General features: G+C 36.9%; 2 protein-coding genes across 2 annotated transcripts; both read left to right on the forward strand.

Annotated features, from left to right (window-relative positions):
• Nucleotides 1-2,799: 2,799 nt before the first annotated feature.
• On the forward strand, nt 2,800-3,078 carry K441DRAFT_549143 (uncharacterized protein; the record flags this gene model as incomplete). Its single annotated transcript, XM_067642991.1, has 1 exon — nt 2,800-3,078. A coding segment is annotated over one exon (279 nt), but the record flags the coding sequence as incomplete, so codon positions are not given.
• Nucleotides 3,079-4,375: 1,297 nt separating this feature from the next.
• K441DRAFT_712550 (uncharacterized protein) lies at nt 4,376-6,958 on the forward strand. The gene has a single exon (XM_067653924.1). It carries the CDS (start codon nt 4,669-4,671, stop codon nt 6,643-6,645), a length of 1,977 nt encoding a protein of 658 aa, XP_067506581.1. The 5' UTR covers nt 4,376-4,668; the 3' UTR covers nt 6,646-6,958.
• Nucleotides 6,959-15,253: the final 8,295 nt, after the last annotated feature.

The following is a 15,253-nucleotide window of genomic DNA, read 5'->3' on the forward strand; positions in this document are numbered from 1 at the left end:
TTTACTTATTAGGGGAGGTAACATACGTATATCCGTAACGGCCCTTATTTTACTTACTAATTTAATACTATCCTTTTTATAGTATTGCGCCTTCTAAATTAAGAAGGTAGGGAGTAGAGAACTATTGGCGCTAATTGTCTTAATTATAGATACTAACTTATAAGTGCCTAGCTATATAACTGTTTGATTTTTTAACCTCTCCCTATATATTTTACCTAATACAATTACTTAGGCCACTACTGCGAGGCCTAGCATTACTCCCTTCTTATTAAAGTTGTAGATAAATTTTAAATGCTTAATGTAATATCGCTTACGTATACTATAGAAGAACTTAAACTAGGCATATATAACTACTGGATCGTTATTTTAAGCTCTCTGGCAGTTAAGCTAACGGTTTAGTATAATACTAAGGCTATAGCGTTAAACAAATCTCTGCCCCTAATGCTTACCTATAGTTTAGCCTTTTTTTTAAAAGGGAATAAGCTATTTCTAAGAGCATATTAACCTTTAAAAGAAGGTACTAGGATTGGCATTTATTAACCTATTTAATGACTTAATCTTCTTATAAAGGATGCAATAAACTGGGGTAAGCTTTATATTATAGGAGATAGCCAGCAAAATAGTGTTTAATGGTAGATTTAGGTGCTCTATAGGCGCTAGAGGGCTTGCGAATTAATAGCTTAATACTAGAAGAGACATCCTATATAATATTTTATATAGTGGTCTCGGCTTTATAAGAGAGTAAAGATTGATTTGGCATTGTGTAATATACTAAGGCTTTTTGATTTGGGTATAATTTGCTATAAAATTAAAAATGGTAGGCATTTCCTTATATGGCTTGCTATGTGGGGTGGCTCGCTTTCTAGTTAACTATGTTATAGTTATAGAGCCTTAATCCTATGGTTCTATTGGCCAACTCTTATTAATAATAGTAGGACGAAATATACTAGTGGAAGGGATAGGATGTAAATTATTGTGCTAAGGGATAACCTGCTTATAAGACTTTTCTATAAAGTACGGTTTTATATTATGGTATTTAAACAAAATAATATTAGTAATATTTAGTGCGAGAGCTACCTAAGGCCTTAAATCTTAGCAGCTATAAGCTATATTAGGCCCCTCTTTAGCCTTAGTCCTCTTTCTTAGTCTTTATAAACATATATCCTTTATCCTTAAAATAGAGAAGGCTTTTTAGTATTTACTTATGCCTTTACCCTTATAAATATGGAGATCCTTGTAGCTATTGGACTTGCTAAAAATATTATCTAATTTATAGATTTTGGCGGGAAGCTTACCTTTAAAATAGCTGAGATCTATAAATCTGGCGCTAGGGCGTTAGTAGAGAACATTGATATTAAGATAGCTATAAATAATCTTGCCCTCCTAAGCACTACGCTTTAGGATTTTGCTAACTCTCCTAATAATATAGCGCTCTGGGAACTCTGCTAATTATATAATATTATTATAAAGAAGTTACTATCAGCGCTAAATAGAGTTAAGGTGTAGGGGAAATAATAGAAGTAGAAAAGTTTTAGAAAGGCCTTATAAAGTGTCTAAAGTAAGAAAAATATCACGTTATTAGAATAACAGCTAGTAGGGTTAAGAGATAAACTAAACTTATATATTATTATGGACTTAAGGTTAGTTATAGGAATAGGAGTTATAGGTATTACTAACAATATAAGTAACAGGAAATAAGTTATTTAGTTTAGTAAAGAACAGACTAGATGCTTAAAGGACCTTAACCTAAATATAAAGAACCTAATTAATGCTATTGTTAACTAAAAGGGCGTTTTTAAAGAAGCGCATATAATACTATAAAGGCAATATTTAGAGAAGTTGCTAGTTGCTGCTATAGCCCCCTTTAATTATTATGATCGGCGCAATAATTCTAATTGCATTTAGAATACCCGCGTGGACCTTCTTTAGGAGATAAAAGAATGGGCTAATAGAGGCAATAAGAGACCCACCTTTTAGCTAAGAGGATTAGCTGGTATTAAGAAGTCTACTATTGCCTATATAATTGCTTACTACTACTATAATAGACACCGCCTAGTAGTAAGTTTCTTCTTCTTTAAAGATATTGGGGGTGATGTCTAATATACCTATAAATTCTTTACTAGCATTGCTATATAGCTTATATACGCCTTAGATCCACTAGGAGATTATATTTATAATACTATAAGATATAATAGCGAGATTATAAACCAAGCTCTGTAGGAATAGTGGCGTCAATTTATTTTAGAGCTACTATTAAAGTAAAAGGGTGGTGCTTCCTAGCTATTCTTAGTCCTTATAGTTAATACGCTAGATAAGTGTAAAAATAATAAAAATATTTAAATAATTGTGCATCTGCTATCTAAGGCCTAGTTACTAAGGAAAGTCTAATTATAAATCCTTATAACTAGTAGACCTAAAATTTCTATTTAAAATGGGTTTGCTAGGATTCCTAAAACTAAATACTAGGACTTTATTCTTTATAATATTTCTCCTTTAATTGTAAATAAGGACATTTACGTTTTTATATAATATAATTTTAATATAATTTAGCAGCTATATGGGTTTGCTTTAGACTGGCTAGGTATAAAAATAATTAGGGTAATAATTAAGTATATAGCTAAATTATTTATTTGGGCTGTAACTACTTGCTAATTTATTAAGGATAGTAGATATTTTATGGAGAAGTGGCTCTCTACTATTCTTAACAGCAATATCTATATAACTACGCCTGAAAAAGGCCTTAATAAAATCTATCTTACTATATTAAAGGGCTCTATTTGCACTAACTTTAACTAATAGGAAGAGAGTGAACACTATAGTATACTAAGAAAAGTATTAGGTGCTATTATAACTCTCTTCTCCTTACTTTTAATTAGCCCCTTGGCTAGGTTAGTTAATATTCCTAAGAAAGATATAGATAAAAGTCTTAAAGATCTCTATACGATTTTAGATATTTATAAGGATAGAAACCTCCCTATTTACCTATACTACCTATTATTTCATAACTTCCTAGTTAATAAAAAAGATACAATAATCTGCGTTTCTAGATTAATAAGAGGAAGGTATACTAACTACTAGCTGATTACTATATAGACCTAATATCTATAGTACTTAAGAGGGATATTTGCACCCTATAAGAACCTAGCGTTATTATAAAAGATATATTAGAGTAAAATATAAAAACAGGTCTTCTAATAGCCCTTTAGTATACCTACTAGTATTAGGTTTAGTATCTAAGGAGAAGTAATACTTAGCTTAAGGACTATAATAAAACATATAATTTTTTACAGCTATACTTACTGCACTAGTTTAAGGCCCTTAGCTTAATTGGCAAAATTTTTAAGAGAGCTTATATAATCTAGGTATTAAAGGATATAATAAATATAAGTTATATTATAAAACCAGGCGAATATTGGGCTAATTATATTACTAAGGCTATTAAAAGCCCTAGCCTTTATGCCTTTATCTATAACTTAAGACGTTTTATTCTTTATAACTAATTAATTATTAAGGAAGCACCTCTATAGATATATTACTCTGCTCTTATATTTACGCCATAGCGAAGCTTAGTTCGTAAATAGTTTAAAAGTAAAATACCCTATTAGATTATAAGATTGCTAAAGGTATAGAATAAATAGAGCCTACTACTATAGACGCTTAAGGGCTATACTTAATACGTTAGCGCTATTACCTTCTTACTAGACAGCAAGCTGGTTATATCGGCCTTAGACAATGTAATAGTCCAGCTTTAGAATATAGCAATAGGCGCCACTTTATAAACGCTTAAGGGCTATACTAAATACGTTAACACTATTACCTTCTCACCAGATGGCAACCTAGTCGCGTTAGCTTTAGGTAACACAACAGTCCAGCTCTAAGACGTAGTAATAGGTGCCACTCTATAGACGCTTAAGGGCCATACTAGGTATCGAAGGCCCGGGTAATGCTTGGCGAAGCAGTTTGCTGATAAAGACTGTGAGCCCTCACTAGACCCCGCCCTTCCGGCCAACCTTTTAGCCCTGCAGCAGTCCAGCTGCCCATGAAGCATGCTTTGAGCATGCGATTTAGTTGGGTAGCTCTAATCGGCGGAATTTTAGAATTACGTTTGATTCGGATGATGATTCGCCAGGGTCAACCTAGCCGCCTGGATTTGTACTTTATCAAGCGAACAAGAGGATATACACCAAAATGGACCGGCCGCGCCCGCATGATCAGCAACAGATCCTACGAATAATTGCCGCCCACTAGTGAATCAATGGAAAGCAAGCCACACTGCAGGTTTCGCTGGACATTATCTCGGCAAAGGCGCATGCCTGTGTCCAGCTACAACAAGTTCTTTAATGCTGTGCCTCCATGCTCACACCATCCCCAAATTGTTCGCAGGAGTACTCGATGGTGCAGTTACCGCAGCCACAGTTCTGAGAGCCGAACGCCACGAAAATACAAGGCTATAAATCACATCTTCGTATTCTTAGCAACATCAAAAGTATTGGATAATATTTCTTTGTTCGCTATGTGCATATTGAAAGCAAAGCTGCCACGACAACAAGACTCCGCAAACAAGGGATCATTGTTAGCTACTGGTCGTTCCTTTGTTTCCGTTCTTAAACCTGGAAATAAAGTCTGAATTGGACTTCGAGACAGCCTTATCCCACCTCAAAGCTGAAGATGTTGGAAACCAGGACACCGCATACTGATCTGGCCGGAGCGATCGGAACCTGGGTAGCAGTATTCTTAGCTTTAGTTGCACTCCTGGGAATTATCGGTCCTATCATTCTCCTTCGCGAAACTAGAAGCAAGTACAACCAGGCACTTAATGCTGTGGATGATAGACAGCATAGGTACATCTCTAAGGGGGTGAGGATCCGTAAAGGGGCAAGGATTTTCCGACAAATCAATGCTCCAGCTCTCTCCAAGCCCCCGGAGCTATCGCGACAGGTATTATCTCGGAATGACGACGCCATGGAGCCCGCATCAAATACGGGTTGGATCATGTTTGTATTGACGCTGAAGGCTTATAACATCCGGTTTCCAACTGGTGACGAGCTCACTGTAAAGAATGATCAAATTTGGCTGCCAGTTCACCGCCTCTGGATACTTGCTTTTGGGCTTCTCGGTCGCTATGGATTCAGGACAGATAGAGGACGCGAGCTGGCCGGTCGTAACATGCGTCGGTTGGATTACGTGGGACTGGAGGACAACGAAAATGAATATAGTCCTTACGAGGACAACAAGAAGTTTCATGGAGCTACTGGCTCTCTCCAACTTGTGCAAAATGAAGAATTCGAAGCCCTGTATTTCAATCCGAACAGCAAAGAGCTTCGAGGAAGTTTGAGGCCCGACAATGTTTCACTCTCCGAGCTATTTTGGCTTGCTGTTGGATGTATTCCGGCCGGAAATCGAGTCTTTGATCTTTCTGCTTATGATGAAAAGCGCATCACTGATGTGGATAGAAAAGAACAGGATGTGTTGGATGAAGTGGATGTTTTTCCTGAGATTTGGCAGGAACGCAACCGACTTGAAAAGATCAAAAATCCCGGAATAAAAATGATTGGGGGGCGGAACTATTCAGCCGAGTGGGCAGGCGAAGGTGCCGGGAACAAAGAAGGGGAAGGAGAAGAAGGGGAAGGGGAAGAAGGGACTGGGTTACTTGAGCGTTCCTTTTTCCGCTTTGAAGCACTCAAAGTTACGAGGCCTGAATCGAAGTTCATAGAGTGGGCCCAGGCTATGGGATGTAAGACTGCGGATTTGTTATCCATAGAGAAGCAGACAATATCGGCAGAAGAGGAAGCTCAAGCTCTTCTTGCACAAGCCCACCAGAGCTCTTGGATCCAGGTCGACTCACTCTACTGGCATGCTGCCACTAGTAAGAAGATTTTCATATGGAGGTCGGACATCCATTGCATGGCATTGGCACTGCTCTGGAGCCCTCAGCATTTCCTCTTCGGTTCCGTGAGGGGGCGGTTCGGTCACGAATTGCTCTGTCGCGCGTCTGTGAACCTCTCCGCATTGATGGCAGCTACTCGCGGATTAGTTCAAAGCTGGGATTTACCCACGGACCGAAAAACATTATTGAGTAAAGCTATTGAGGAGTTGGGCAACTATACGTCACAGACTTCGGGTTCACGCCGCGATATATACAAGGAATGGCGTTTATGGAGAAGCATGGACCGGAGTAAATCCAAGGCACATTACGCCCTCGATGCTGCTCTATCATCTGCATCCCAGAGCGCACCTATCATTCGCAATGTTATGGGAATTCTTTACTTAACCAGCAAAGCTTTCCGACAATATGTGGAAGAGCTAGCTCTGGATGTCTCCCTTTCAAAAGGCTGCGTTGTGGAAGTTGACATGACTTCAAATGTTGTCCGAATTTCCTCGCCGAAGCATAAAGCTCAACAGTACAGGCTAGTGTTCACAGAAGTCTTCTTGGGAGACAAGCTTCTTCCATCCACAGTCAATGTCAGCTACCGAGAGCTATTATTGTCTTGTCTGAAAGCATGTGGGCGGAGTGAATGGTTCCGGGAGCACATCCAATCCAGTGGGCTTTTAGAGCTAATTGAAATGCTACGCGACACTGCTTTGGTAGCGACCCCTTACCAGCCAGCTTTAGGCCAAAGGAGAATTTGGCCAGCAACCGCATAGGAAGAACCGAAAAGCGAGAGAGGAATTGAGAGGTTTTTTTAAAAGGATCGAAGGTTGCAACGATGTTGTTTCATAGTTGGGTATTCTTTCATTTCCAATCAAGCTCTAATCTTTCATAAGCTCTAATGATCTGTTCGACTTCCGTTCCAACCAGTTTGTTTGTTGTAGTGGGCTAAGGGTATTGATGTCCTCTCAGGCTCCTGCGAATGGTGCTTAGATGCCTTATATATAACAGATAGCTTGTCATGGTTATACTGTGGGATAGTCCAGAGACATTGCGCCGCATACTACTTAATAAGAATGTGATTCCCTCACGCGATTCCTTCACGAGATTTCCTACCTCCACATCACCAAATACTTTAATACCCTAGGAGACGCGAACTTCCCTTCTACGCTCGCTTCCGGCATTGTTTATCGGCACCGACACGCCTGCCGTGTGGGTGCGCGACAGCACCAACTGATATTAAATATTGGTAAGAGCAATGAATTACAACACAGCAGTTACTATTGGACTATAAAGCTTGCATCAATTGCTCCCTATAGGGAATTGAGGTGGCATTGGTGAAAAAAAAGGGTTGGCGTGTCAATATGCCGAAACCAAGTCGCGAGTTGTCAAGGAAACCGCTTTGAGTTTTCCATAACAACATAGCCTATATTAAGAATCGATCTTCTAATCTATAAAACATTCCACCGTACGTATCCTAGCTAAACTTCCTCTAGGTCGTCTTTAGAATTAGCCTCTTACTCGGCAATATACTTGTTTAGAACCTTAGTAAACTTAACCGCCTACTTAAACTCTAGTTGCTTACTAAAGTACTAAAGGTCTAAAGGAATACGCGTTATATTGTCTTTAGAACTATTTACCGCGAGTCTTATTATATAAAGACCTCTTATTAAGTTACTTCGCGCTACCTTCTACTTTGCCTTATCTAGCCGTAGCCTAGCTAGCTTATAGTGCTTTATAATCGCGCTAAAATCGCTTTAGAATTTATCTAACATTTATAGTACTAACTAATTTATTTATTCTAATACGCTAAATATACTAGTTTCCTCTTAAGCCTCTCGCGAATAGTATTTAGACGCTTTATATATAATAGATAGTATTATAAAGTATAAGCGATAATAATATATAGCGAAGTAGATATTATTAAGCTATGTATATAAACTATATAATAAAGCCAAGACGTTATATTAGAAAAGAAAGTAGAAAATAGAAGAAAGGGGTATATATCGTTAACTTAGTTAATAGGTTAATAGGTACCGTGTTATATACATAGTAGAATAGGATTTAGGTAGCAGTCTTAGCAAAACTTAGTAGAATTTAGTAGACTTAGTAAGCCAATCAGTAAGAACACGGGTGGAGGGCTCCTGCAGATTCTATACGAGTCATTGGCAAGAATCCCGCTCTATAAACCTTGAGGTTTCCTTGGCTATATCCCTCGGATCAGTAATCTTCTTAGACTGGACTGGAGTGGATTCAAGCTCAAATCCACTCTATCCAGCTAGTAAATTGTTTGACTTTAGGAGCTCTAGGGAGCTCTAATGTATTTATACACTATATTTAGAAAAGCTTAGCATTATTATAGTATTATAAAAGGAAGCGTAAATATAGAATAACTCGCCAAAAGCTGCCTATATTATGTCTTACCAATAACCTTAGTCTTATAGTTAATCTTAATAGCCGCATATTACTTATCTAGCTCCTCTTCCTCCTTATTAATTATATAATCTTCCACCTAAGTAGAGGCCTTCACGGCGACTGCGGTAGTAAGTTAAGCCTTAGCAGCTTCCTTAAGTAATAATCTTTCGCAGTTCTCTTTTACCATCTTATCTACTTCCTTATTATTAAATATATCTTATTATAGTAGCCTATATAAGTGCTAAAGAACCTTATTTGCCTTAATTATAACCATTTATAATTAGGAATATTAGTCCTTAAAAAAATCTTACAGCTACTAAAGAGCCGCTAGCATTTAATACTTATAGGAGGTACGGCTAATATATTAAGCGTAAATCGAGCAAGATCTAGCTGGCTCTTATAGCGATCCTGCTAGTATTATAAGACGTTAAAGTGTTAATTCTCAGCAAGAAGTATACGGTTTCTAGCAAGATATTCCTTAAAGCAATTAATTAGTAAGAGGTCGTTATATTCTTAATAAGTTGTCTTAAGGCGTTTATAAGCTTAGGCAGAGGTATATATCTTCTCTCTTATAGCTAGTGGCTATGGAGCTATTAGTATAGATAAGGGCGACAGTTAATAAAGCTTTTGCCTTTATATTTAAGCTAAAGCTCCCTTCTTACCTCCTTTGCTTTTAAGATCTAAGCCGCCTTCTCTTTATACTACGCCTATTAGTTATAAAACCACTATATCTTAAGAGTTAGGTTAAGAATAATTGCTATATAGTAAGCTGCTATATTATTAGCCTTAATATAATACTTCTCGCACTTTTACTAGGCAGCCTCTGCGTAGGTAGCTAAATAGTAATAACCTTATACTTTAGCCATCTTTTTTAATTACTTTAAGAGCTTAATAAACTTATACTTTATATTTTTAAGCTTAAGCAAAAGCCAATTTAGTATAAGGTGAGGATGTAGATAGGGAGTCCAATAATAGAATAATAGGGTATATTGTATATATAGAGACGAATCCTTAAGGGAAAAGGAGGAGTCTATATGCGAGGTAGGAAGGGTTTTCCTTAGGTATGTGTAGAGCATATACCTTATGGGCGAGTCACCCCTGGGTTGCCCTAGAGTCGCCTATACTTTACAGCTATATAACTATCTACTTAGGTTTTACCTAACAATGCCCCCCCCTTTAAAAAGGGTCGTCCCCAATCCTTTATATACTTAAGCCTTAATAAAACCCCATAAAAAACCTTAGTAAGGAAAAAATTTAAAGGGAAAAGAGCGTCTTAATTTTGCGTATAGAGAGACGGGTAGTATATATACGCGGCGCGAAGATATTAAGGAACTTTAACCAGCGGTTAAAGTTATTTAATTAGTTAGATTTGCCTTACTAAGACTCCCCCGCATTTAACTAAGCTAATAGCGATTTTATATACCTGGTATAGAAAATCCTAATTAGTCTATTTAATAGGTAGAGCTAGTAGAGCTTAATACTATCGCCTAAATTTAGTAGACTAGAAATATTCCAAAGCTTACTTACGTAGGTAGGTTACTAGTACCTCGCGGGTAGGTCGTAGGTTATTTATATACAGCTAGATTCGTAAACGGTAAGGCTATATACCTATTAAATCCGTTACTAACCCTACTTTAGCCTTACGCTATACCGGCGTAGCGCCGTATATACTTTACGGGTAGGTTATAGGTTATTTACATGCAGCCAAATTAGGACGGTAAGGCTATATACCTATTAGACCCGCCGCTAACCTATACTTTAGCCTTATACATTATTTACGTAGTATATACATAGAATAGCATATAAGTTGTTAGTATAGGTTACTACTAGTAGGTTACTAGCAGGTTATAAACCCTAGTTAAATAGACCCCGGTTATAAATAGGCCTATTCTCTAATATATAAATAATCTACTTAGCTAGTATAGAGTGACGGACTAGGTCTAGGAAGGGTGCTTTTTAAATTAAGGCTGCAGTTCTTATAGCAATCGTTACTTATTCTTTAATCCCTTAGGACGTCCTCTACTCCGCTTTAATACAGGTTATATTTTAATAGCGACGCTTACTTTTTACCTACGCTTCGGCTATAAGGCTAGGGTGTCCCGCTTACGGTACTTATCTAGTAGTTATTAACAATTTTTAAGTTCTATCTCGTATTTCCATTTATTATACTTATTTAGCTATCCTAGCCATTTAATAAGGTACTGCGGTTATCTAGTACAATCCTAGTAGGCGATAATTACTTCTACTTTCTAGCTGCCTTCCTTAAGCTCTTTTATTACTAGGGGTTAAAACCTAGGGCGTAACCTATAAGGCTCTAGTAGGGAGATATAGAAGACTAGGTAGAGCTATACTATAGTAGGTAGAAGCTCTAGCTTATATACTTATTACCCTACGCGCTCTAGAATCTAAAACGGTCCTATAAACTTATAGTTAAGCTTTTTATAGGGACGTTTTATGCGGATATTTTTAGAGGAGAGTAGGACTCGTTTACTAACGGCGAAGTGCTTAGCTAGGTAGTGACGATTATAGTATTTTACCTAAAGCTTTTAGGCGTATATTATTAACGCCGCCGCTACCTTATATATAAGGCGTAGGCGTTATAGGTACGTCTCTACAAGTTAGACATTTGTTAACTTAGACCCCTCCCTACCTTACTAGGCGTCTTAGATGCTGTCTAAGACTTTATCTAGGACGTTTAGTAGCTAGCTATAGGCGAGCTTAATAGGGGAACGCTTTATTATAGTATAGATCTTAGAGTTATAGGTAAAGGCTACTTCTTTAAATAGGGAGGCCTAATTAGACTATTCCCAGTTTATAAATATATATAGGTATACCTTAAGCTCCTAGTTCTAACGCTCCGTCTAACTATTTATCTATAGGTAGAATATAGTACTAAGTTTACGTTAAACGCGGAGATAGTAGTATATAGTGCTCTAGTACTTGCTTATAAATACGCTACCCCTATTAGAGATGATATTATTTAGAGGCCCTATTTATATAAAGACTCTATATAAGAGTTCTACGAGTTGCGTAGTATTAATTATCTTATATACTAGGTAGTAGCGTACTAGCTTTATAAAACGGTCTATAAGGATAAGGATAGAGTTATACTCTACGCTATTAGGAGTTTTAGACTCTAGGAGATCTATAATAAAGTTAAGTAAATAATACCGCTAGGCTCGGGTAGGACCTAAAGAGGCTATAGCTTACTATAGGGTTTATAGCGGCGCGATTTAGAGCGTTAGTAGGTATTATAATTATCTAGGTATTTACGAAGGTCCTAGGTAAGGCCGTTCTAAGTATACTTTTATACAATTACCTTAAAAGTACGGTTAAAACCATAGTGGCCGCCTATAGGATCATTATAATTCCGCTTAAGGATCTCCTATTATAATAGTATACAATTTAGCACCTAGACCTTATTATTTTACCTTAAAAGTCCTTAATTATTAAGGGTATAGTCCTTATTACTAGTAGGAACTTATTTCTAGGTTAACTAATTATATATAAAGCGTATAAAGGCGTCCCTTTTTTATACTCTATAAATAAAATTAACTAGTAACTTAGGGGGGTGTTCTATAAACGCCATTTTAGCTAAAGTAGCTACTACTACCTCTTGCTATAGCATAAGACTCTACGTAAAGTCGGTGCTAGTAAAGTAATATATAATATATAGGTAACTCGCCGGATTATTATAGGGGACCGTAGCCTAGGCTAAGGGGTCTTCCTTAGGGTTAAGTGCTATTAGGCCAGTTAAAGTAGTCTTAAAGAGAATAATAGGACACTCTAGTCCGCTAGCGCTAAGTTTATAAGGGTTACTTATATACTACACGCATACTACTTACTAATTTAGTATAGTAGCGCTAGGGCCGCCTATAAGGCCTATAACCCGCAACTTTTACTATAATATAGGTAGCATAGTATTAAGGATTGTCCTTTTACTACCATCTTTAAAGCCTTTAGTATAATCTGGGCGCTAAAATAATATATTAGTAGGATTTACTTTACCTAGCTTATATTTAATCTTAAAATTAAACTTAGCTAGTTTCTTAGCGTACTAGGCCTAGCGAGTAAATAAGTTCTTAGTGGTTATAAAGTACCTAAGATTATTATAATTGCAGAGCACGCGCGTTATATACGCGGCGTATTTAAGGTAATAGCACCACGTCTTAAAGTATTACATTATAGCGAGTAGTTCTTTATTATACGTATTATACCATACTTTTAGGCTAGTAAGCTTTTAACTATAATAAGCGATTAGGTGCTAATGGAGTTAGTCTCCCTATCCTAAAGGCTGTAGAAGTATACCGCTATAGGCATAATTAGAAGCGTTAGTAATTACCATTAGGGGTAGATTAGGGTTAAAGTAGTAAAGTAGAGAAGCCTATATAAACGCAGCGCGTAGTTTATAAAACGCCTATTGTGCGTTATTAGGCCAGGACCAAGGTTAATACTATTTAGTAGGCCCTTTTAACTTACGCTTCTACTTCTTCTCCCTATCTAACGTTTGGTTGCGATATACCTATACAAGATATACGTGCAGGGGGTATACGGTATTTAAGTAGTTCCAGATAAATTGCCTATAGAAGTTAGCAAAGCTAAGGAAGACCTAGATGTCCCTATAGGACTTAGGCTTAGGCTATTCCTTAATAGCTTTTACGCGGTTAGGGTTTATTATAATACCCCTAAGGGTAATAATAAAGCCTAGGAACTTAACGTTCTTAGTATAAAAGATGCATTTTAATAGTTTAGTATATAGGCCCTAAGCGCGAAGCTATTGTAGTACCTACTTAACGTGCTTGATATACTTATCCTTATTATTTAAGTAAATAAGAATATTATCTAGGTAAACTACGTAAATAGTATCTATTAGGGTTCCTAGAGCTTTATAAATATAGCTCTAAAAAGTTATAGGGGTGTTAGTAAGGCTAAAGGGCATTATTAAATACTTAAAGTGATTATAGCGTGTCTTAAATGCGATCTTCTATTCGTCTCCCTTTTTAATGCGAATTCTATAGTACGTATTATAAAGATTTAGCTTTATAAATATCTTTATATAGCTAAGCCTATTAAAGAGTTCGCCAACCAGCGGTAGGGGGTACCGATTTTTAATCGTAATCTTATTTAGGCGTCTATAGTCAACGCATAGCTATATTATACCATCTGCTTTTAGTATAAAGAGGATAGGCGCTCTAGTAGGCGACTTACTGGGCCTAATCTAGCCCCTTTTAAGAGCACTGTCTAGGTACTTTTATAAGATCTATAACTCTTTCTATAAGAGGTTATAGAGGGGCATTTATAGTAGCGTCTTACCTTCTTCTAAGTCGATTGTATAGTCGTACTTAGAGTTCTACAGTAGCATACTTACTAGCTTATTAAAGAAGACATTAATTTCCTCCTTATATACATTTGGTAGGCTAGGGGCCATAGAGGTTAAAGCGACTATTATATAGTAGTATACTTTTAGAAGCTAGTAGAGAGAAGGGTATAGCCAATATACGTTTTGCAGGTGTGCTTATATTAAGAGTATATATAGCTCTGCTATAGTATACTTAATAGTTTTAGGGTTTTAATCACCTCCCCCTTACGTATAGGTAATCTACGCTAGCACTAAAGGGTCTTTATAGGTACTCGCTGCCAGTAACGGCAGGTCCTCTACTATATTTATAACCGGTATCTTTACGTCCGGAGGGTTTATATAGGTACTCACTGCTAGTAATAATAGGTCCTCTATTATGTTCACGACTGGTATAAAAAAGGAGTCTTCTAGCTATAGTAAATAGACTATTTTACCAGCCTTAATATCTGCTAGGAGAGTGTTAAGGGTAACTATTTAAAGGCGTCTAGGGTCTAAAGTACCCTAGATAAACTGTTTAGAGTAGAAGCTAATTAATAAATCTGCTTCTGCGAGCTAATCCTATTTAAAAACTATATCGTAACTATTAAATAAGCCGCCCTAAAAGGTCTGCGGGCTAATAGTGCAAGGGGTACCCTAAGAGTCGCTAGTAGTAAGTATTAGATTATAGGCATCCTAGATTATTATCTAGTTACTATTAAGGAAACGTATAATAAGTTTACGTAAATATAACGCGTAGCGTATAGGCAGGTTAAACCTATAGATAACGTCTTAATTAATAAGGCTAATTTAGCACCTATTATTATATAAAGTATATAGGCGGACTTCGCCCTAGGGCGTATCTATCGCAATATATACTATAATACATTTCTTCTCTCCCTCTATATTAGGCCCTAGTTACAGTTAAGAGAGATACGCTACTAGGGCTTTAGGTTTTCCAAACCCTAAGCTAACTTCTCTTTATTAGCCTGCTTCTAGTATTTCTTATAGTATCTACCTATAGTCCTTTAACTTATGTATATAGCATTGGTGTTTAGGGGGTTCCCTAAGCTATCTGGCTTTTAGGTAATCTCCCTAGGAGTTTGCTTAAAGCGTTACCCTTTTTAGGTTCTATTCCCTAAGCCTAACTCTATAGAACCTATACTGCAACCGCGCTTTATACGCGATAATTTGCCGCTGCTACTTACGCAATCTTCTGCGAGCTTTATAGTATTAAGCAATTGCTCTATATAGTAGATTTCGTTAAAGAGGTCTTTAGCGGTTCTTACCCGTTAGGCAAAGTTCTAGCGGAAGAGCTCTGCTTATAGATAGGCTGGGAGATATAAGAACTAAAAGTCTACCCATTATTTAGGATTAATAAAAGGGGTATAAGAGAAGAGGTCCTTTAAGCTACGTATATAGGCTAGGAAGACGTTAAACCTCTAGTTCTCCTTTATAATAGCCGTATAGTATATTATAGCGTTATTAAAGCGTCTTACTGTAGGGTTCCTGATCTAGTTTTAGACTATAGTCTTAAACTTATCCCATAGTAAAGGACCCTTATTCTTAGTGCCTAACCGGCAATAAACTAGTTAGGCGATTATCTTTTCTTTTATAAGACCTTCGATAGCCCA

The sequence above is a fragment of the Cenococcum geophilum genome (assembly GCF_001692895.1).
Source record: "Cenococcum geophilum 1.58 unplaced genomic scaffold K441scaffold_11, whole genome shotgun sequence".
Taxonomy (NCBI): Eukaryota; Fungi; Ascomycota; class Dothideomycetes; order Gloniales; family Gloniaceae; genus Cenococcum; species Cenococcum geophilum.

Coding starts and splice junctions, on each gene's coding strand:
- K441DRAFT_712550 (XM_067653924.1), top strand. CDS start 4,669: ATGTTGGAAACCAGGACACCGCATACTGATCTGGCCGGAGCGATCGGA.